This window comes from Squalius cephalus (assembly GCF_949319135.1).
Source record: "Squalius cephalus genome assembly, chromosome: 9".
Lineage (NCBI taxonomy): Eukaryota > Metazoa > Chordata > Actinopteri > Cypriniformes > Leuciscidae > Squalius > Squalius cephalus.
In genome coordinates, this window is record NC_137130.1 from 13754945 (window position 1) to 13780182 (window position 25238).

The 25238-nt window shown below is 36.8% G+C and overlaps 2 protein-coding genes across 2 annotated transcripts; one reads left to right on the forward strand and one right to left on the reverse strand.

Annotated features, from left to right (window-relative positions):
- The first annotated feature begins 6863 nt into the window (after positions 1-6863).
- casq2 (calsequestrin 2) lies at positions 6864-12171 on the forward strand. Its single transcript, XM_079881319.1, has 11 exons — positions 6864-7477; positions 8449-8533; positions 9015-9115; positions 9218-9329; positions 9766-9839; positions 9977-10107; positions 10211-10256; positions 10974-11028; positions 11157-11257; positions 11392-11466; positions 11621-12171. The coding sequence occupies exons 1-11, from the start codon at positions 7241-7243 to the stop codon at positions 11849-11851; spliced, it is 1248 nt and encodes a 415-aa protein (XP_079737445.1). The 5' UTR covers positions 6864-7240; the 3' UTR covers positions 11852-12171.
- A 9534-nt stretch (positions 12172-21705) lies between these two features.
- LOC307164754 (ladderlectin-like) lies at positions 21706-24327 on the reverse strand. The gene is made up of 6 exons (XM_079881813.1): positions 24215-24327; positions 24007-24074; positions 23664-23758; positions 22969-23094; positions 22686-22800; positions 21706-22502 (listed from the first exon to the last, which is right to left on the reverse strand). The coding sequence occupies exons 2-6, from the start codon at positions 24068-24070 to the stop codon at positions 22435-22437; spliced, it is 468 nt and encodes a 155-aa protein (XP_079737939.1). The 5' UTR covers positions 24071-24074; positions 24215-24327; the 3' UTR covers positions 21706-22434.
- Positions 24328-25238: the final 911 nt, after the last annotated feature.

Consider the following 25238-nt stretch of genomic DNA (forward strand, 5'->3'; position numbering starts at 1 on the left):
TTTCCATTTGACCTGTAAGAGAGCATTCATGTCTAATCAAAGGGATAACCTTGAGTTCAGCATTGATGAGGTTAAGGTTTGGACTTACTATTTATCAATGAGCAATATTTTAAAAAGAGTCCTCAGAAACTTAGTATTATGGCTGACTTATTGAGACTTTATGCTTGATGAGAGCAAATGGAGAACTAGGCAGTGTAACATGCAAAGGGAAGTCTGAAAGCATCAATTCAATAGGCATTATTTTACCTATTCAGTGCTCAACAGCATCTCATCAGATACAGAGCAGTTCTGTGAAAACACCTATTTATTTGCTCCTCTGTTTAGTTAATGTTACTGTGCCCTTTATTCTCGCTCTGTATTTCCTCCTGAGGTTGGTGCTGCTACTACTGGCAGTGGAAAAGTACTGGCAAAACAATACCGTGGGCTGCTCTTTGTTCATTGTTGCAGCCGGAGAGCAACAGTGAAGAACAACAAATCTATTTCTACATCTATTAGGCATGCGCATTTAAACTGACCACTTGACCATTATATTCAGGACTAAAGGTCATAACTGTGGGAAGTACACTCATTGCAGAATACGTCACTCCAGTTGATGAGAATGCACCTTGCATGCAAATAAGGTGCAACACATGCTGATTGTTAGTAACTGTGCAATTCAAAAACTAACATAACATGTTCTTTTACAAATCATTGTCTTTTGTTCTATTACAAATCATCTAAGAAAATTCTGCAATTACCTCCAACTTCGAGTTTTAAATATTTTAGTTATTAGGCAATTTAGCCACTTTATAAGTGGGCTACATAATATTAATGTGGTATTATTTTTATTTGCAAATCAAAAATCAGATAACCACTAGACTGCAGCATGATTCACCATAAAATGCAAATGACTCATGAATTTGATTATGAAATGACTCTTACATAATGGCACATGCCTCACTTTTTTTTCAGTACTTGAGAACATTTTCAAGCATTTTATATTTGTATCATCCACAATTCCGTTTCATTTATTTAAAACTCAAGGTTATCATTTCCTACTGCGTGTTAAGCTCAGGCACCTTTAAACCTTTTATAACGTTTGGCAACTTAGTTAAAAGAAAAAAGGCTAAAAACACAACTTTTAATAATTAAAAAGTAATATTATTTTAAACAAAATATTAAATATTAAAACAAAATTATATTTAAAAAACTTAAAGGTTATTTAAAAAGTATTGTGATAAAAAGCATTTTTTAAAACACAGAAGATTAGAGGCTGTCCATTCATATATTGAATTGAATTAGTACAGCGATTATACAGTAATATAATGTGTTTCTCCCAACCAGTTATGATGATGTTATGGTGATGAATACCATATGTTGTATATTGTATATTGTGTATATCCACTGTGTAAATACTGTCATATTTTTTGTTTGTAACTGTTTTATGATGTGTTTGTTAAATGTTTTCTTGAAGAAACAATTTTTTTATATATATTGCTCTGCAATGTATAAAAATTACAATTAACCTCGACATTGACTTGAGAGGTATTCTTCATTCTTGTGGTGGTATAACATAGTTAACTGAATCGTATAGCCTAACATTTGAATTCCTCGAAAACAACATCCCTGTCAAGGCTTAGGTAATGTAGTAATGTAAACCTGTCACAAGCAATCACACCCCAGGGCAGAGACACACGAAAAACAGCATTGTTCAGCATCTCATATGATGAATCTGTTCTTCTCCACCACAACCCACAGCAAAACAAACACGGATGCCACACATTCCCAAAATTCTATATAGATGGCCAGTTAGGTGGTTCCGCTGTGCAGGAGATTCTTCCACTAATGAAATCATTCCACAAAAAGGCATCTGAATGGAAAAGGGAAATATTTATTGATGCTGGGTTAATCAAGAGGCTTTAGGAGTGTGTTCAGGCCTGTGGTAACAGACCTCAGAGGAGCCACAGTGATGCTCAGTCAGGACCAAACTGGTTTAGCACAAGATGCAGAACTACTGATCAAGATTAGTAAAGATGGATCATACATTTTTATATTTGATCTTGCTGCCTGCATAGCTGCTGAAGTTAAGCCCATGACGAGTTATTTGCTTAAATTCTCCTTCATCTCATGCTCCTGTTTTTTCTGCTCCAGTACCTTGGAACGTTACATTACCCCACACCCCTCAGGTCACTTTATTGTGTTACATATTAAATGGCCCTTTTGATTCTAATCATTAGCCACACTTTTTAAGATCCGTCCTCCTTATATTGTAATTAATAATACAGCTGCATGCACCTACACTGGTTCTCTTTATTACTTAGTGAAACGTGATATAATTAACACAAATATTAGCTATAAGTTAATTAGCTAAGCAAGTAAATATTAAGTTTAGCATTGCCTAATATGTTTTTATACCATTTAGGCACTAATATGTAAACTTTTGGTACAAAGACCTTTGTAGAATGGCAAAAGTCAGAAGGGTGGAGGGTAAAGAGTTTGACACCCAGCGACAGAAACTGGGTGAGGCATGATGACGCCAGAGGGGACAGACTTCATGGAAAAATACATGCAGTCTTTGTACTTTTTCATTTCTTTCATTAACCTTCTTAGAAGTTTATGTCGGTTTATAATAAAATCCAAGTAAAATCTAACTCACTTTAGATTTAATTAAAACTTTGCAAAGGGTCCAAGTTCGGAAAAATGAAAGCATTATCATCTAACAAGAAGCTATATATATATATATATATATATATATATAACAACATAGCTTATAAATAAATTATTGTAAAGTACAAATGACAGTATTGGAAATGAGCGTTTTAGTGCGTGAGACAATATTGATCAGAATTGACCAGTACTGAATGTATAAAACCGAGGAGAATGCCTGAGATAACACAAGCAGGAACTCTATTTATATCAGTGCATCATTTTATAAGGTTCTCAGGCAAACACACATACAAATTCTAACTTTCAGGAACTGAATAATGTAACTCAAAGCTGCTTTTCTGTTACAATACTGATTTTTTTAATATATTTTTTTAAACAACACTTCGTAACTATTGGCCCTCTAGCAGCTGAAGCATAATTTGCAAGCATTGAACTGCGAGTTACTTGCAGAAGAACATTGGTTTGGAATTATGCAAGTTGTGCACTTGTGGTTCTCTTCTGGGTGGATCTGATGGTTTGAGGCGCACCGGTGGACCCATGGTTACAGGTGATTGACTGTACCCAGGGCCGGCGCTACCTATAGGCGGAGTAGGCAGTTGCCTAGGGCCTCCAAATGTCTAGAACTGGCCCTGCACCCACCCCCACTTCACAATGAATAAAGAAAGAAAGAAAGAAAGAAAGAAAGAAAGAAAGAAAGAAAGAAAGAAAGACGGATATCAGAAAGAAAGAAACAATTCTTATGACATAGGCTATGCACCTCTTTTGTTTAGACTTGTCACTTTCTATTTTCGCTCGTGATTCATCAGAGCCAGGTGAATGTTGCTAATTTATTGTGACTAATGCTTTCAACCTCAAGCTACTATGACATCTTCCACAGCACATAGCCACACCTTTTATTATGTACAAATATATGTACGTAGCACGCACGGACAAATGACAGAGAGTAGCCTATGCAATTTCCCGCGAAATCCATCCCGACAGCTCAAAAATATAAATCCTATGCTTACATCTTGCAGAGAAACCTTTTTTCCCCCCATAATTGTTACTCTGAAAATATCTGATAACACACTCTGAATTCATAGAAGTGAAGTTAGATTAATAACTTTATATATCATTATCTGCACTTGCTCCACTCCACAAACCTCAGGTCACTTTATTGTGTTACATATTATAATGTTTTTTTTATTCTAATCATGCCATACCTTCTAACGTCTCAGTGTTCTTACTATGATGCATTATGCAACTTTATTTGGTTCACTTCAGACCCCTTGTGTGTAAATCAAATAAACCAAAGAGAAAAAGTTTTGAAAAGTTGTCTGTTTTAAATGAGAGAAAGGTGACGATATGCTTATTTGTATTCTTCATTTTTAAACATTTTATGTGCCAGTGGAAAGTCAAACATTTCCATCACCTTTCACCCCCCCCTTCTCTCTTTCCATTTCTCATACTTTCTTGTCCTTGAGTAAGTCTCAAAGGAACAACATCATACCTTATCTTTGTTTTGAAAGAAAATAAGGCAGTGTGTATCTGCAAGAAACAGGCTTTATTCTATATATATATATATATATAGAGAGAGAGAGAGAGAGAGAGAGAGAGAGAGAGAGAGAGAGAGAGAGAGAGAGAGAGAGAGAGAGAGAGAGAGAGAGAGAGAGAGAGAGAGGGTTTTTACAGTGGTGCTAGAATCACCATTTTTAAATGTCAGTGCTAACAACACAGAAAACACTCAAGGTTCATTTACAGTGTCACATGCTATGTCCAAAGCTGTGTTTCATTTAAAATGTCCAGCTAAATGTTTACATTGTGGTTTTCTTTGTGAAGTTTTCTTTTGTTGTTGTTGAGAAAACTAGGTTATAGGCCTACTGCAATTTCTGGGTGACTATATTTTTCATCATACAGACTTCAAATCTTGTGTGATAAATCGAAAGTAATCATTCAGGTGTGACAGGAAATAAGTATTCATGAATGTAGTAAACATGAAAATTTAGACCTGGGGTGTAATTTTGATTAAAAGGATTTTCTTTCCTTCTCATCTCACCCCAAACCTCATGAAAATTCAATTGTATTCAATGAAACATGTGAAACACATGCCACCTAATGGTTTCAATTAGCAACTTCAATTGAAACAAATATTGAAGAGAGAACCTGGAACAACCAAGTTCTCTCTCCAGTGATTTCTTTCTGCTTCATTGTGATGACTGATTGGCGAAATCTGAGCCTCCCTTAACCTGCACGAGTCACTCACAAGCGTCATAAATAAACTCTTCAAGAACTAGCAGCTTAATGTCACCCAGTTCCAGCATGGCTTAAACCAACAGCTAGCTTACTGAGGGAAATATCTGCAACATCATCAGCTAACTGTTTGTGATGATTTGTTGTCAATGCTAATAAGCACATTGTCCAAAAGAAGGGAGCATTACATAGAGTACCACAAGTACAAAGATGAATACTGGTCTGGTCCCAGACTAAGGCATACTTCCAGCATTTTGTTATCTGTATACTTCAATGAACCCTGACCCGTCTATATGGACATAAAACAGCTCTGAAATAAATAAATTCCAGTAGAGGATTGAGATTAGTTGCATCTCCTATCGTGAGAGATTTGTAAAGCATGTTAGCAATTTGAGTTTGATTTAAAGGGATAGTTCAATTTGAAATAAAATTTTGGTATGTTTTAGCTTACCTCAAGGGCATCCAAGATGTAGGTGTCTTTGTTTCCGCAGTAGTTTCAATTTTGATATTTTTAGGTCAAACCATTCTTGTCTGTCAGTCATATAATGCAGGTCTATGGTCACCACCTCAAAGAGCATGCACAGAGAAGTCCAAATTAAACAATTCACCATCGTAAGTACACATTGATGGCCTAAGACACGAAACGAGCGGTTTGTGTGAGAAAACGAACAGTATTTATATCGTTTTTATCTCTACACAACCACATCCAAGTGATCTGAGGGTGCGCACGCTTCCTGGTGTGTGACGTGTGCGCGCGTTCTGGCTTAGTCTGCGCAAGCGCCGGAAAGTGTACAAGAGGTAAAAACGATATAAATACTGTTCGTTTTCTCACACAAACCGCTCGTTTCGTGTCTTAGGCCATCAATGTGTACTTACGATGGTGAATTGTTTAATTTGGACTTCTCTGTGCATGCTCTTTGAGACAGTGACCACAGACCTGCATTATACGACTGACAGACAAGAACGGTTTGACCTAAAAATATCAAAATTGATACTACTGCGGAAACAAAGACACCTACATCTTGGATGCCCTTGAGGTAAGCTAAAACATACCAAAATTTAATTTCAAAATGAACTCTCCCTTTAAGATTTATCTGTTGATGTTGTGCTTTAAGACTAGTTTTAAGACTATGTTAATATTAGAAAGATACTTTTTAGGAATGTCCAAAGCAATTAGACAGGAATCTTTGAGACAGCTGGTCCTAATTTGGTGTCATTTCTATGACAACAGATTATTTTTAAAGTCACACAGACTTAAAAAAGTTCAAGTTATAAAATGTGATTCAAATGTAACAAGTGTGAGGACTGGGGATTAAAGAACATAAAACTTGTGAACATAATTTGTCACTTAATGCATTTTTAGTAAGTCAGTGTTCGTTCCTTCCTTCCTTCCTTCCTTGCTTTATTTATTTATTCATTCATGGAGAATTAAACTGAAACGTAATGGGAAAAATATGACAAATATATTTAGTATAATGCCTTATATAATTCTAATAACTGATTGTATGCTCCAGGGTTCCTGCCTCCATTATTGATTCCAATTAAGACTTTTGGCCGTCTATCCCTGTGCAAATGTTTTTTTTTTAGAGCTCACAGCACAAATCACTGTCACATCTCCACAACAGCACACAATGTCAGCTTAACTTGCACACAAATGTAGAGGGACATACCTAACCAAAAATAAAAAAAAGCTCACACACGCGCGTGCGCATGTGTGCGTGTGTTCGTTTTTTTGTTCGTTTTTTTAACAGTGGACAAGTGTCCGATTACAGTACAGTACACTCGAATGTACAATGACTTTGTCACTAACTGCAAGCTGTTTTCCATCTCTCACACATGAACATACTGAAAAGAGTGTATTTGCTCTTGTTTACATCTGTGTTATGTTGCAGTGAAGTCTTCGTGCCACTCTTTCCCTCTCTCAGCATCAAATGTCATTAGCTGCGGCCTAATCACTCTTCCACAGTGCTCTTGTCCCTATGCTGTCCAGCTGTGGTATTTTTAGCTCTGAGACAACTGGTCTCCTAAAAAAGGGTTAGAGGAACACTGCTATGTAAGGTATCCTGGCTGCTCTCTCCAATCCTATTACCAGCACAATCCATCAGCCACTCTTTGTCTCAGGTCAGGAGAGAAGGCAGAGAGTCAAGGGTTTGCTGAAGAAAGCTGAATTTTCAGAAGAAGGGTATACAGACCCTCAGAAAGGACAGTGGAAGAAGGCCTGGACGGTTGGCACTCTTATTATTTCTGTTAATAACTCTTGACTTATATTTCTCACACTTCTAGACCAAAGCTTTCTGAAAGCTAGTGAAGCTGCATGAAGAGCCATATAGTTTCTTTTTTGGAAAAGTTTTAGTCACTATAGACCATGCAGACCACCTGGATCCTGCTGTTTGCCTCTCTGGGTGTCTCTACCCTGGCTGGTGCTGAGAAAGGCCTCGAATTCCCACGTTATGATGGCAAAGACCGTGTCTTGGACATAGATGACAAGAACTACCGCAAATCCCTGAAGAAATACGACATGCTCTGCCTGTTCTACCACGCTCCTCCGCCAACTGCAAAAGAGCTGCAGAAACAGTTACAAATGACTGAACTAGTGCTAGAGGTAAGAGAGGAAAAGTCAAGTGTGACTGCATGATATAAGGTAGATGTAAGACTGAATGGAAATCAGAGAGTGTTTATTGGAGCAAAGCAACATGGGATTGACTACAGACACAGTACGGCTTTCAACAACTGTGCAGTGGTCATTAAAAATAAGTACATTATATTTATTCATTTTTTGCGGGGGAGTTTCTGGTATTTTTTATTTCTGTATAAAATGAATATGGGTGGTCATCATAAATTCAAATACATGTTTTGCATGCTGTATGTAGTAATATCAGTTTAGAGGCCCACAGACTGCAGCCGATTGACATGTCTATCTTCGCATGGCTCTCTTTTTTCACTTATGTATTTATCTGGATTTAAAAAAGTGGACATCTTTAGTCAGCGTGTTAATCAAGCACTTTATTTTCAGTACTCCTGATAGCCTTCTGAATGTGGGCTTGGGAAACTGGCTTTTAAAATTCAGCCATTCAAATTACTTGCATCATAATGAAAGCAGAACACCAGGGTATTTATGGAACCAGATCACTTCTAAAATGATTACATAAGTGTGCTCTCCTTTACTCTAAATGTATGGCTCACAGGTTCACTATCTAGACTATTATGTCAGTGCATGATACTCTTTGTACTTCTGATATTCACAGCAATATTACACAAGGTTTTTTTTAACAAAAATCTGAAGCATGTTCATATAATCCTCTAAATTACAATGCTTGCTTGAGTATAAACAGCTGCTTAACTCATGCCTTCCAACAATTCCTCCAGTATTTATTCCCCATATTATCATATTGGGTGAGAGTCTGTGTTTCACATTGGAGGGCAAACTGTATGCACTCTACAAAACCTCTTGTTCGGTCTAACTTTGACCGAATAGCATAGATACTTTACTTTGGATTTTCCTTGGAGTCTGAACTAATAAATAAGACAAATAAAAACATACTGTTATAGTACAAATCATTTGTTTTTCCACAGTTAGCTGCTCAAGTCTTGGAGGAAAAGAATATTGGCTTTGGAATGGTTGACTCCCAAAAAGATGCTAAGGTTGCCAAGAAACTAGGTGAGGCAAAACAATAACATCTTTGTTGATCCTGAAACAATATTCCAATCAACAATTAGATTTGAGGGTTTACTGTTTATGTCAAGTTTCGGCTTACAACCAGGGTTAGGTGCTTCTACTTCAGAGTTATTCACCTATCATTTCCCTCTGAGTTAAGGGATAAGTTATGGGTAGGGATTCCAGGACCAACAAACTATGTTGATCCAAGTCAGGAACATGTTTTACTTGGCAAAATCACTGTGACCCATATGACACTGTGAACTTGCACTCTCTTGTTTCATATAAATCTTTTATTGAGATACAGACATTATTATTATCATTATCCTCATTAAATATCACAGTTTATAGTTTAACGCAACATCAATCCCTGCAGGAGATTTGCTTAAATGGATAATGATACAGTAGGCTATAAAGGCTGTACAATGTACTTTACACTTTACACTGCCATGATGAGTGACTATAGTATGTGTTTCACTGTAAGGTTTGCATGAGGAGGGCAGCGTCTATGTCTTTAAGGAGGACCGTGTGATTGAATTTGATGGACTGCTCTCTGCAGACACTCTTGTGGAATTCATTCTGGATGTAAAGAATCTGTATTTATCATAAATTCAGACATCTCATTTGTTTTAGACTTTTATATGTTGCTTTAACTCTCTTTCTCCCCTTCTCTCCCTCATGCTTCAGCTGTTGGAAGATCCGGTTGAGATAATTGACAATGCTCTGGAGTTGCGAGCTTTTGACCGTATGGAAGAAGATATCAAACTCATTGGCTTCTTCAAGAGTCGTGACTCTGAACGTGAGTATGTATGTGCAGACTATGAGAGGCAGGAGGTATCTGAATGTTCAGAGACAAATATACCCTTCAGCTGTAGTTATCTGATCTCTGCATGTTTCAAACACACACCTATGCAATGAATTAATACCATGCAATAAAGGTTAACACAATGTCTGTACATTCCAGATTTTTTTTAAATGCACATTGAAACCTTATGAGCTCCCTTGAGCATTGTAGGCTTCTACTTTTTCAAGCTATTGACATTTAGAGGTAATTTACTTCAAATCACCACTCTGTTCACACTGTCAAAAAGAAAGGTTCCACTTACAATAAAAATGGTAATTTACAGTTTTTGATTCCCTGTTGTCTTTTATCAAATAAATACATTATCGCCTCATCTCACCTCATTGCCTCACCTCCACATTTTTCCTCTTTCTTTTTTCTCTGGTTTCCTCAGATTATCTTGCTTTCCAAGAAGCAGCTGAACAGTTTCAGCCTTTTATCAAATTTTTTGCCACCTTTGAGAAATCTGTGAGTATCATGTTATTTTATGCTCTGTTTATGTTCAGAAGATCTTTATCATTGTGTGATTATTTTTCTTTTGGGGAAGCAGTAATTCTCTGAAAACAATTGATGGTAGATGAGTTGCTTTTATTTTTGCATTGTAGGTGGCAAAAGAGCTGACTCTGAAGATGAATGAGGTGGACTTCTATGAGCCCTTCATGGAGGAACCAGTCACCATTCCGGACAAACCCCACTCAGAGGAAGAGCTGGTGGCCTTCATATCTGAACACAGGAGGTAATCAGGAAAGCTAATCTAATGATTTTCTGAAGGATGGATACAGATATTTTATACCGATCTCATATTACATACCGATGCTATCCTTTATTGACCTCCACAGACCAACTCTAAGAAAGCTCAGGGCAGAGGACATGTTTGAGACTTGGGTGAGCAATATATTTTAAATAAAACTTTGCACATATTAATGCCTTATTCTACATGACCATATTCTAGATGCCTTAACCCTACCCCATACCTAAACATAACCAATAAAACTCACAGTACTTTTTTTTAATTTTTTTTTTTTAGAAAAATAAGTGTTTGTGCTTCCTTAAAAATTTTAGTTCAGCCAACTCAAATATCTAAGTTGTCACTTAGTACAACTTCACATTTCAAGTTGACTAAACTTTTAATTTTAAGGCAACACGAACACTTACTTTAAGTTGAAACAATTTTTTTTCCGTGTCTCATTTCTCTCATATGACACTGTGGATTTGCACTCTCTCTCTTTTCATACAAATACCATCTTGCACCATCTCAGATATCGATTGTAAATTTATTTATTTTTACCCCAGATGACTTCACTCTCAATTTTACTGTAATATTGTTGGCCTGGTTTATTGTAATGGAATGTTTTTTTCCTTTTTGGCAGACATTTTAAGATATTCAGTTCTAAAATAATTTAAACTCAAATCAATATTTTATGTCCACGTTACCTATATGTATTTATTTAGTGAATGGTCATGCAATAAGTGGGATAGTGAAAAGTCAGCTTTATCACAAAAATGATGCCCTGACAGGGTAATCAGACCCCGATGCGGAGTGGAGGAATACATGTAGATATCATAAAGCAATGACACTGAAATAAATTCTCTTATATGCAGGAGGATGATTTGAATGGAATTCACATTGTAGCCTTTGCAGAAGAGGAGGACCCTGGTATGTGCAGTTTCAGGACACCTCTCTTAATTCATAAGTCATAAAGCCAAATGATTTTTGTTTGGGGCAAGCATCATTGACTAAAGGAATTAATGAGATAAGGACTTTATCATAAATTTGTTTTTTAGATGGTTTTGAATTCTTGGAGATTTTGAAGGAGGTTGCCAGAGACAACACACACAATCCAGACCTGAGTATTGTGTGGATCGACCCCGACAACTTCCCATTGGTGACTAAAATAAGTCTGGATAGATGCATGACTATATTGAGTCAGAACTGTAATGTAAAATGGATGTCAGAAACTGAAAGAAAAATGCTTTCTTTTTTTTAAACCCCTCTTCATATGCATAATTCCTTTCTTAGCTCATTCCGTACTGGGAGAAGACCTTCAAGGTTGACCTCTTTAGACCACAGATTGGCATAGTAAATGTTACAGATGTAAGTGCAATACTAAAAAGTTCATTATGAAGACCATCTTTCTCATGTTTGGATTTGTCCCACTGTCATGGTACATAATAATAAATGTATTATTATTATTATAACAAATGTTTATTGCTGTTGTAAGTCCATTGACTCATGGCCTCTATGACAGGCGGACAGTGTATGGTTGGAGATACCTGATGATGATGAGCTGCCGTCACCTGAAGAACTGGAAAACTGGATAGAAGATGTCCTCTCTGGAACAGTCAACACAGAGGATGATGATGATGAGGAGGATGACGACGACGACGACGATGATGATGATGATGATGATGATGACGATGACAATGATGATGACAATGGCGATGATGACGACGATGATGATGACGACGATGATGAATAATTCATAAACTGTGAACCTCAAACAAATCTGCTGAGATAACAATTTTGTCTTTTACAGTAAAATCATTCTGTACATTTTGTACATCAGTGGATAAATTGCATAGTGTCCTTAATGTTAAACTGATATGATACAAGTGCACATGTCTCTTATTTTATAGGTGAAAATAATTTATTTTAATCAGCTCTAAACTATAAATTGATAAAGGGATTCAAATGAAATTTTGCAGTGTAATTTTACCTCTGGAATTATTTTACTCTTCTGAACATTTTCTACTGTAATTACTCATTCACAATAATAAAACTTTACAAATCGTTAGGAAAGTGTGTTCCTATTTAAATATGTAAGGCCTTATGGGCTTTCACATTTAAATGATTTGTCACAAATCTACTACAAAATATATTCTGTACTAAATTATGATTGTGACTTTATCAATGATCAATTAACAGTTAAAGAAAGAAAGAAATATCCAGTAAACCGAGCCTGTTAAAGAATTTGGTTCTAATTTCAGGTTTCAATAAGCTCTTACATGATGACATATAGGGTGGATTTAAACTTATATCACTTATATGAAGAATAAACAGTATACGCACACTGTTGTTCACTCTATACTGTAGAAACTTAAAGGGTTAGTTCACCCAAAAATTCTGTCAGTAATTACTCACCTCATGTTGTTCCAACCCCGTAAGACTTTCGTTCATCTTCGGAACACAAATTGAGATATTTTTAAAAGACTACAGTGGCTCAACCTTAAGTTTATCAAGTGAAGAGAATACTTTTTGTGCGCAAAAAACAAACAAAAATAATGACTTTATTCAACTTTTCATTTTCTTTCGTGAGGGCCTCTGAACTGAGTTCACAAGAGCGCCACGACGCATGCGCGAGAACTGAGAAGATGACGCTCACGATCATTTGATGGCCATTCATTTTGCTGCATTGATGAGGCATACGTTTTCTCCAGGGGGGCAATGTTTCATAAAAAACTGAAGCTTCCCTGGGCGCCACCATTTATTAGCAGACCCCCACCTGCTGTTAGCATTCCATTGACTCCCATTCATTTTGGCGTCACTTTGACAGCGAATAACTTTACATCTGAGGCATTTAAAGACTCCATTTGTCCTTTATTTATTTCTAAAGAAACACGAAAATGTATAAAAGGCTCCCCCAGATAGCATGTAACCATTGAAACAATGTTGAGTCAGTGTTGATATGTCAACGCTGATTACATTGAAATGACGTTAGAAAGTGATGTTGCTTTAGCATCACTCTTGCACCCTCGGTTAATATTGAAATAATGTTCAGATTTCAATCACAAATCAATGGTGTTAATATTGCTTCAACATTACAAAATGATGTTGTTTCAATGTCACTTTTGCACCCTCGGTTAATATTGAAATAATGTTCAGATTTCAATCACAAATCAATGGTGTTAATATTGCTTCAACATTACAAAGTGATGTTTTTGCATCACTCTTGCACCCTCAGTTAACGGTAAAGCAATGTTGAGATTTCAGCCAAAAATCAACGGTAATAGTATTGATTCAACATTACAAAGTGATATTTTATCAACATCACTTTTGCACCCTCAGTTAATGTTGAAACTGTTGAACAAAAAATCAATAGTAATGCTACTGAATCAACATTACACTATGATTGATTCTACATCACCGATGCTGAATCAATACTGAAATTAACAAAAATAATCTTTGGTAATATTGAATCAACATTACACTAAGATGTTGAATCTACATCACTGCTGTTGAATTAACACTGAAATTAACTAAAATAATCTTTGGTAATATTGTTGAATCAACGTTACACTATGATGTTGAATCTACATCACTGCTGTTGAATCAACACTGAAATTAACTAAAATAATCTTTGGTAATATTGAATCAACATTACAAGATGTTGAATCTACATCACTGCTGTTGAATCAACACTGAAATTAACTAAAATAATCTTTGGTAATATGGTTTGATCAATGTTACAATGTGATGTTGATTCTAAATACATTTGGTTGAAACACTGAAAATACAAATGAAAAGGAATGTCAAACAATGTTGCCATCTGATGTACAAGTTAATGTTGAAACAACATTAATATTTCAACTACACTTCAATGATGCGTCAACAAATTCCTGACCATTTAAAAATTTGGCAAAAAACTTTTAAAATATAAATGACACCTTTCCAGCAGTTGAGTCAATTTATTTTATTCAATCAATGACAAAAATATATTAAAAGATCATTCTTTAAAAAAGAAAGGGGGAGAAATAGGACAGAAGCATTTCAACCTTTAAAAATAAAATTGGCTTCAGAAGTCTGATTTCATAACTACAAGTGGTCCAACAGTTCAGGTTTTTCAAAATCTGTCTTACATCAGACTACTGCCTCTTTTCCTTTGGGTTCTCTGAAATCTGAAAAATAAAGCATGATGTTATTCAAGAACAAGTCAATTCAGTTGCCACATTCAAGAATGTTAATATAGGCCTACTAAACACAATATGATTCACTTTTAAAAACTACGATTAAAGTAAAAGAAAGTACTATGGCAGGGGTGTCTGATTTTATCTCCAGCCCTAATTAAACACACCTGAGGCAGCAAATCAAGGTCATTAGGATCAATGAAAACTTCCAGGCAGGTGTTGGAGCTAAACTCTTCATGAAGAGGAACAAACACCTATGAGCTATACTATAGCCATTAACTATATCTCAGTTCATTTTCTGTGAAACTACATAGCATTCAAGTAACAAGTTTATCTTGTAGAATAAAAGAGCTTAGGTTTTTTCAATGAAAATTTCTTTACAGGGATGGTTCAGCCCGAAATGAAAATTCTGTCATCATTTACTCACCCTCAAGTTATTCCAAACCTGTATGAGTTTCTTTCTTCTGTTGAACACAAAAGAAGATATTTTAAAGAATGTTGGTAACCAGAAAGTTGACGGTGGCCATTGATTTCCATATAGAGAATAAATACCATGGAAGTCAATGGCTACCATCAACTGTCTGGATGCCAACATTCTTCACTCTATCTTCTTTTGTGTGCAGCAGAAGAGAGAAATTCATACAGGTTTGGAACAACTTGAGGGTGAATAAATGATGACAGAATTTTCATTTCGGGCTTTTTTGTTTTTTCAGTGGAAACAAGCTAAACTGAATGGAAATCAGTTACATTTCTCAAATTTAATACAGATTCAGGAATATGAATGATTACCTGATTAAGCAGTGATAAGGCACAGGATATCATCAAGTCCCAGGTCAAGTGATTATGCTGTCGACAACAACTCAGTGTATAATCAATGTCAGCATTATCAGGAGGGTGCTTCTTTTTTTTTTAATTGTCCATCTTCGTCGGCCTTCATTCCTACTATAGGAGCAATGTGCTCTGCATGCAAGCACATGTTCATGTCTCCTCCACTTCAAGAAATGTGTTAAATGACGTTAGAACTTTATTCAGGAAACTCGTGATAAACTTTACTAAAACAATGTGCATTTTTTAAGAATGTAGATGCACCATTGTTTGAAACTGTGCAAGAGAAGTCATGCAAGTATGTCAGGTGCTTCAAGAAACAAGACTTCTGTATAGGATGCATCTATGTTTTCTCTCTAATGAGGAAGCATTAGACTACTGAGAAGTGCGCATACAAAACCAAAATGGGCGTTTACCAATCAGTGGCCAGTTTAAAACTACAATAAATGTTTTTCAACCATTTTTCAACAGACTTGCTAAAATCATGAAGGCCCACCCCTAAACCAGGCCCCCAGTGGATTAGAGCAAATCAGGTAAAGTGGTTGAAAATGCCCATTGAGTTTTGAAAACACTCCACTGATAGAGAAACACCCACTAGTGTTCTGCAGAGATACATGCCTGAATGATCTTGTGCTCATCAACTACAAATCACTGTTAGTTCAATGTCACTGTCTCCACCCATGTGTGCTGTTGGCTTTCATCACAATTTCAATGCTAATCCAACACACTTTAAACACTGAAATGTCAATCTCAACCAAAATTATGGTTTGGATCAAAACTCAAAATTGTATCAATGTTCCCATGCTATTTGTGCAATTTATTTCAACACTTTACTTACTTTGAAAATGAATGTATGTTAGTAGATTTAGTAACAATAAATAAAATGCAAGTAAAAAGCATGCTAAAAACAGAAATACATTATATGCACAATTGTTTGAAACTCAGAGAGTTCATGCATGTCAAACACACAAGACTTCCGTATAGGACACACCTTGTGTTTTCAAAAGACTTGTTAAAATCATGAGGGCCCACCCCTAAACCAAACCCCCAGTGTATTAGAGCAAATGAGGTAACACCATTGAAAGTGCCCATCATGAACTGAAACGCCCCACTGATTGGGAAACACCCAGTAGTGTTTTGCACAGATACATGCCTGCAAGATCTTGAGCTCGTAAACTAAGACTCACTGTTAGTTCAATGTCACTGTCTTCACCCATGTGTGCTGTTCCCTTTCATCAAAATTTCAATGCTGATCCAACACACTGTAAACACTGAAATTTTGATGTCAACCAAAATGATGGTTTGGATCAAAACTCAACATTGAATCAATGTTATGCATGCTGTCTGGGCCATTACCTTGTATCTTACGTTATGGCCCCATAGAAGCAGTTTTTGTAAAAATAGGCTAACGATTGCGTCATAAACTCTCTGTCGCACAGTAGAGAAATTACCGTATGGACAGGAGGAGAAGCTCGCAGGCAATCGGGGGGACGTGGAGGCAAAATGACAAAATAATTAATCAGAATACTTAGCAAAAGTTGCTCCTGCTCCTAGCTCATGGACAGCTCCTACTCACACTCTCCGTCTCTGCAAGTTTCGGAAGGGAATGATTCATATTTCTCTTGGCACAGCTACTAGAAGACAGACAGGTTGCTCACGTCACATGTACGTCGTCAAGCTCAGTTTGAGTCTGCGCAGTACGGTCAGCCATCAGGAAGTGAGAGCTTCTAATTGACTTCACTTTTCTCTGTTGAATCCAATGGGGTCGCTGTGTCCATTTCTTTTACTGTCTATGATTTCTCATGATTCGGACATCCAGGAAATGCACACTTTAGAGACCGTTCAGTATTTATGGAATGGACCACCGGAGGAAAATAGGGGAGGGTCATGTCTTTTTATTCTTTGTTGAGGGGAGGGTCATCCAACTTTTTTTAGTCTAGGGGGAGGGTCACCCAACTTTTGTATTCACGAAAACAGCAAAATTTCAAAGTGGCTTGTTTGGTGCATATTTTTCCATGTAGCTCCATGTAGCTTTCTCAGTCTCGGCCCCCCATCGCTAGCAGAGGGGTCTGACCCAACAAAAATCCAGTTTGGCGCTGTTTGTGCGTCCGCGTGCATCATGTCAGAACAGAACGCCAATGAAATGTTTACCCAGCAAAGCTTTAAAGCATGAGCAAATAATGAACTTTTGTGATTGCGAATAAGTGCAGTGTCCTGTGAGTGTAACTCTAACACTGCATTAACATGTGATGTGAATGTACGCCGAGTTTTACAGTATTGGGACTAGGCGCCAGAACTGCAGCTGATAGAATGTGCGCTGTAGCACGATACTACCATATTTTAGTTGTCATGCTTATTGTGTTTCCACAACAATGTTAGTGATTAAATCTACTGAAATGGCCACCATAACAGTGGAGTGTGATGTGTAAGATGAGGTTAAGTCGTTTGTCATGCTTGTAAAAAAACATTTATCTGAACATCTTTGCCAATCGCAAACCAGTACAGAAGTAATCAATAAATTATCGGGGAGGGTCATGCCTTTTTCACAATCATTTTGGAGGGTCATAGAAAAATGTATTGCTAGCGAAGGGAGGGTCAAGTCTATTTTGACTATAGATTTCAAAACTCCTCCGGTAGCCGCTTAAATAAAAAACAAACAGTCCCTTAGAACCATTTTAAACACTACATCGAGACCCATCTACGTCATCTTCTCAGTTGATGATAACTCACGTCAGAGGCCCACACGTTAGTCGTTAGTCGTTATTTTAGGTTTTTTTTTGCGCACAAAAAGTATTCGCTTGATAAACTTAAGGTTGAGCCACTGTCTGGACTATTTTAACAATGTATTTACTAACTTTTCAACAATTACAATTAGAGAGCTCTCTAATTAAATTCTTACTAGTAAGAATGCAATTACAGAGATCTCTAATTGAATTTCTACTAGTAAAAAAACGAATTAAAGACATATATAATTACAGAGCTCTGTAATTGAATTAAAGAGCTCTGCAATTGCATTCTTACTAGTAACAATTCAATTGTAGAGCTCCGTAATTAAAAATGAATGGAAGTCAATGGAGACATATGACTAGTAAAAATTCATTTGTAGAGCTCTCTAATTGGAATTGTTACTAGTAAGAATTGAATTAGAGAGCTTTGTAATTGTAATTCTTACTAGTAATAATTGAATTAGAGAGCTCTCTAATTGTAATTGCTAGTAAGAATTTAATTGTAGAGCTCTCTAATTGAATTCTTACTAGTAAAAATGCAATTACAACGAGTAACGCTGGGTACAATTTAAGCTAAAACGGCTTGCCATACAAGTGCTGTCCAAGCTGGTGAAAGAGAGCTCTGTCACAATAGCCTTCTTGGTGTGAACAGTTGCTTGTTGAAGCAAGTTGCTTGTCGGAGGCTCTACCTCCGATCCATACAACATGTGGACCCTATAACCAGCCAGAAACCCATTGACTGCGAGGAGAGGCAGCACGTGCCCACCGCAGATGGAGAGAATGACTCAGCTGTGATGATGGAGCCTGCACTAGGAGGAGCGACTGAGCCTGAAATCACACCGGAGCCTGAGTGGAGCCCTTCTGACCAGATGTGCGAGCTGGCTATCCCATCCATCGCCGAGAGAGTATGTGTGGAAGTCGAGGGTTTGGTTAGAAGATTATTCTGTATTGGAGTCACTGGTCCAACCGAGCCTTACTCTCCCACCTCATCTTCTGAATGTTCCTATGGATAGTTGTATTGCCACGTCTACTGCCCTGCTCGAGTTGTCTCCCATCAGTCCCAGTTTACCTCCGTTGCCTCCTCTCAGTGACGTGGTTACACCGTAGGCCTACTGTGAGCCACCTCCTCCAGGGCATGGGGATCCCGTGGCTCCGCTTCCAGCCTCAGATCGCATCGTTCCACCTCGACCTGTCACCCTGACACACCCTGACACCTGCGCTCCTCCATCCCTCAACATCAGCAGTGACCATCGGGCATTCGGCCTTGCTGAGCTCCCTTGGACCGTCGACTCCACCTGGGCCGGACATCACGTCACCTTCACCAACCTGTGGGCCGTCTGATACTCTTCGGCCCACCAGTATAAACTAACTACACCACGGTGCACGGTCCCACAAATTCAACGTCACCGTAACTAAGCTTCTGACAACTGACAACAAACTTTCCCAGAACGTTGGAGTTAAGTTTATAAGAGCACAATTTTAAGCAAAACTAGGCTGTAAAAGTGGACTGAGCTTACCTGTTCAGCATGATGACCTTTAATCTCCTTGACAGCCTCTGTAGTCCCATTCAGCCACTTGTTAGCAACTGCCTTTTTCACATAACAGCTTAAAAAAATCACGAGTGGGGTAAAGTTGATGTTTTATGTTGTATGTCGTGGAATAAAACGTGAAAGTGTCTTGAGCTTGTGTTCACCACTGACCTTATTTCAGGCATTTGACCATTGTCTACTCTTCGGGGTGATTGAACAGAAAGTGCTAAAATGCTAACTCGCTTCCGCGTTTTGGCCTACAAAGAAATATGTCATTCAGCTGTACCACTAATATGCGTAATATGATCGGATGGACTGGACATCGTGGGTGATTGTGCTTTATCGTGTGCATTAATGACACTTCTTCCTTAATAAACTTGAGAATGTTATGGTATTCCACTTTGCGTCTGCTTGATCATCCTCACGAGATCGATCTCACCCTGCTGCTGCCACACATCACAGGGGTTGAAGCGCCTTTTTCCAACTGATGATAGCTTAGGGGCTGCAGATAGTCTACCTGAAAATTAATCTAACAGATAATTTCATATAGTCTGTGAGCTTAACTGAGAGTGGCATATTTAATCTAAATCGAAAGGATTCTGTTTAAAACATTACACTAATAACCTATAAAGAGTGTGTAGGCTTACACAAATATTGACTCATTATTCACTGATATTAACTTGATGTTATCTCTAAATCAAACAGTTTAAGTCAATATAAATTTTGATCAAACAAATAAGTTTCTAAACGATGTTAATGTTGTGAAGAATATTTCCAGTGTTATAGTTTGTTACTGGTATGCCATTGGCTTAGATATGCAACGCACGCTTTACGCACTGTCAAGTCTTGTAGTCGACTTCAACTCTTTGATTACTTTATTGAACATACTGCAGACAAACACTTAGTTACATCCTTTTGACGGTGATGTTGGACATCCAACTTGTGGCTTCTATTGTTTGTGTGATAAAAACTGTATACGTTCCCTGCACCAAAACTTCTAACTCTACGTGTAAGAAACCCCTGTTTAAAAAACCATCTGTGAACCTACTGCCTCCAACTGGTTGTTTTGAACATCGATTTAAAAATGGATAGTCAAATAAATTACATTTTACCAACCAGTTTAATTTGTTTATGTCATTAAGCCAAGACTTAACCATTTTTATCTGCCGTGGTTTTACACGAACGGACTACTGTAATTCCCGTTACTATGGAATATTATGCCAGAGCACTTGCAGGCTTACAGAAAAAAACAGAATGCAGCAGCTAGAATGCTTAAGTCTGCCAAGAAACACGAATCTGTTACTAATTTCACTGAAATGGATGCCTGTCTGGTATATAATTATTTACACGATTCTCATACTTGTCTTCAAGGCTCTACACAACCTAGCCCTGTTGTCAGTCTTCACTCCTATAGACCTCTGAGATCAGAGGGGTGTATAATTATAACCCCAGTAAGGGTGACATGGGTTTCTCTCATGTGGGCCCTAAACTCTGGAATGATCTCCCTCTCTCTGTTAAGTCTGCCAAATCATTAAAGTCATGTTAAAATCACATCTTTTGAATACTATTTGGGAATATCCATGAAGAGGTTTTAATCGCTATTATGTGTCTGTCTATGAGATATGTTGTTTTATTGTTTGTAGTTAGTGATTGTGAAGCACTTTGGGCAATATGGTCCGTGTAGGTTTTGATCATTTAATTTCCTTTTCCTAATGACGTTTTAATAACAAAGTTCGAGAGGAGCACATTCAGATAATTAACACGAGTGGAGAGCACTCAGCAATCAACCATAAGAGGTGTATATATATTCAGCAGTCTTCAGGGGGGGTATGTACTCTGGGTTCGGACCGAACTCCGAGCTCGGAGCCCTCCCCCCGGACAGCACGCCAAATATGCATTAAACTTTACCCCCTCTAATTGTATGTAAGTGTGAACTCGTGAATTTCTTTTTCAAGACCCTCCTGGTTCTTTAATTCGAGTATCATCATGAGATCTTTAAATGAATGGTTTTAAAAAAAAAATGGGGGATTAGACATTTATGCCTTTCAACAAAGGAACCGTAAACTAATTGAGAGAAATCACAGACAATCATTGATAATGGAGATAATATTATTATTATTTGTTAATGTCAGCATTTAAAGACATGGCTTTCTATGACAGTGGTTTGCTTGACCAAATTCTTTTTGCCAGCATTATATGAAGATTTGGTGAAGATATATGAAAGGCATTGAGTTTGAAAAAGTATGTTTTAACAAAATATAAAACGGTGGAAAATATGCTCTATAGTCTAGGCCATTTGATTCAAATGTTGATTGAAAAGTTACAGAAAACAACAACAAAAACACTTTAAAGTTTGAGTGACAGACTCTTTATTTGTGTGTGAAAATTACAAGTTCTAGGCCATACTAAAATCAGGGCATACAGCTACACTGTGATCCCCCAGTAAAATATTACAGATAAATGTTGGAGATTACTTTATTCTGATCAAAGAATATTTTTTTTCTGATCATGTCCTGTGTGTTTTCTATCAGCTGTTTAGAATCAGAACTAGGAATGCCAGAATAGCAATGCAAGTAGCCAGAATCCTTACTGATCTAATCGGTCAAAGAGGTTTAGAAAATGGTCTGAAATTGTTCGTCATTCAGTTTGATTCTTTTGCAGAGGTTTCTCACACCGAAATATGTAAGACAGAAAACAGAAAGAGCCCTGGATGAAGTCCAAATTCGCTTACAATCCATTGTCGGAAACAGACGTCTTTAGTGTTTGTCAATGATGAAGCTGCTGTGTGCAGCTTGCTTTAACCCCTTCCCTGATGATGACTTCATTTAATGCCATTCCACTAACCGTATCCTCAAACCTTGCTATGCAATATACTTATATTTTTATATACATTAATTTGATTGTCCACAATGCACATGATTTGCTTTGTCAATTATTTTATTAAACTGAGGAGTGTTACAGAGAATATATATGGAAAAGAGATTTGATTTCAGAATAATTTTTTTGTGAATATAAGATCAGAAAAAGTAAATGTAGTACAGTCAAAGTACACGTGGAGCAGGATGACTGCATATGATCTCACACGTCCGCAACACAAACATAGTTCTTTGTGTTGGAACAGGGAGCATCGTTCCAGCAACGGTTAGCTGTAGGGTGGAATAATGAAATAAGTTATTCTGATCATTATAGTGGTGTTAGAATCAAAATAAAATAGAATGTTCAACTTAAGGCACTTTGTGAAATCCAAATGAGTCATTTCATGTTACTGTATGATATGAAATTATAGTATTGTGAATTATATTAAAATTTTAAAAACAGTGCATTCTCACAGGTCCAGTTGATCTCCAAACAGTTCTCGGGACCACCGAAATTGTTAGGTTCTGAAGAGCACCAGTTGGTAAAGTCAGCATTCACAGTTCCATCACTCCACAACCATTGTCCGTCCTAATGAGTGAAGAGAATGAATACGAAAAGTGCACTACTGTAGTCAGACTTAATTAAGAAGCTAATTAAGTTTGGCTTTGAAGTCAAACCATCTTCATTAGAAACATTGCATTTACTGTTTCAAGCAGAAATTTAGTTTAGACAACCAAATGGCACACTTTAACTTACTTGTTCACCATCATGACCACCAGACCACAATACTGTGGAAGGAGAAGGCAACAGACTCTGCAGGAAATCATTTTCCGGTTTACTATGCACAGATGCAAGATTCGCACCAAGAGTTTGGCAGTTTTTCTGAAGAGAAAGATTTTTATTTGTCAATATAAAATCTAATCTTTTTAGCAGAAAGCATAAGTGACTTTTTAAACTACATTTTAGTCATTTGCAAACAAAGTCTGCTCTGATTGATTATTTGATCAGTATCAGTTGTCTGTATTATTTATTTGCAGAATAGAAAGTTTAAAAAAAATAAATAAAAAAATTCATCATTCCCACTTTATATGAAGTGTCTTTAACTAATATGTACTAACATTTAAATGATGCATTAGATTCAGTGCACTTATTGTGTACATACATGTTTTTGCATTGTACTTATATATAAAAAATTGCATTCAATTAATACAGCTGTAATTAATTTCTGTAATTAGATCTATGATTACACTGTTGATCCGTCCCTTACACCTTAACCCACCCTTAAACCATCAAACCTGACCCTAACCTTAACCATTTCCCACCTCAATAGCAGCAAAAGTGTTTTACATCAACACATTAAGTACATTGTACTGAACTATTTATTTATTTAGATGTAAAGACACCTAATAAAAAGTGTTATCCAAATCACCTTGTTGTAACTAATACATTACCTCTGCTGTGATCCAGGTAACCAACTGAGGGAAGTACTTGTAGCACCGGAGTCCAAAATTTTTCCATCCATAGGGGCATTTTTCAACTAAATGAACTGTGCATCCAGTACATAAATGTTACAGGGCTTTTGTAATACTCACAGCAAAGAATGTTTTTATTTTTTATTATTTTATGTAGCTTATTTTATGTTTATGTGATTATGTGCCGAAATTAAGCGTACTTTGACACTGTAAATCCCTCATTAATCATGCAGATATTAGTAAATTGAATATTGTACATTTCCAAAATACTCTATTAACTATAAGGGTTTTACAATTAAATGTTTATGGTTGTAAAGGTTACCTTCTGCATTTCCCATGGAGAAGATAATGAAAAGAAGAATTAGACTTTTCAGCATTGCCATCATGAACCTGAAATGAATAAGCAGGAAAGGTTAAATGTCTGTAGGCTACTCATATGCTGAACACTGTGGATTATCATTGCATTTTAAAGACAAAGCACAAAGATACTTAAAAATGTTATTCAGTAGGTTTCTGTTCCAAAAACTCACCTTGATTTTCAGATAGCCTAGTTGAATCTCAGAGGAAGTTTTTGTGAAGTTCCAAAAAGAGCCCTGCTTTTATACTTTAATGTCACTCAATGTGTACTTAAAGTCATGAGAATGAAACAGGATGTACTTGTTTGGTATATGTACACTTTTGTTCACATGTATTAAATTCCAAATATTGGAGTATGAGATACGATAAGCCTGTAGAAATTTAAATGTTAATAAAATAAATATTTATTTTTAAGTATTTTAAATATTTATAGTAGAAAAATAAGGGTTGATAAGGGATATTTTCCACATTAAATTTTTCATATTAATTACAAATTATAGTCACTTTCTTTTGTATAAGCTTTTAAAAACATCCCAAACTTTTTTTTGTGAATGGAGCCTGTTTAAGAATTCCTAATGTGTGTTTCTAATTCATTCTATGAATTCATTCTATTCTGTCTTAATTATCTCGTTAGCTCTTTGGCTTGCCAGTGTATTTAAGTGTATTGTGGTTGTGTGGTTATTCTCCTGGTCATTGTTTTGATTCTTGGATTAAAGATTTATTTTGAGTAATTCCTTCGTAGTGCACTTCATTACAGCCATGACCGTGACACCTACATTATGAAAATATTGAACATCAAACTCTCTATCAAACACAATGGAATACAGCAACAGAAGTTGATCAAGACGAGATGTACTGAGCACAACAACAGCACACTTGTTTGCGGCCATGGTTAGGGTTACAGTAGGCTACTTTGTCACTGGAACTATATTTAACCTGGCCAATATACCGTTTGATGACCTAACGAGTCCGCCAGTGTATGTTGGGTGCGTCTCAATCAGTTCCCTACTTCAATAGTCAGGGCACTGATCAGGGAGTCTGTCTCAATGGCAAAATCTTTACAGTGCACTGAAACTTTTGCTCCCTGAAAAGTCCTACAATGCACTGTGAAAACCAAGAGCATCGATGCTCACTATGGCTGCATCCACAATCGCATACTCTCTTGAGTAAGTTCTATATAGTATGAATGTGTGTAGT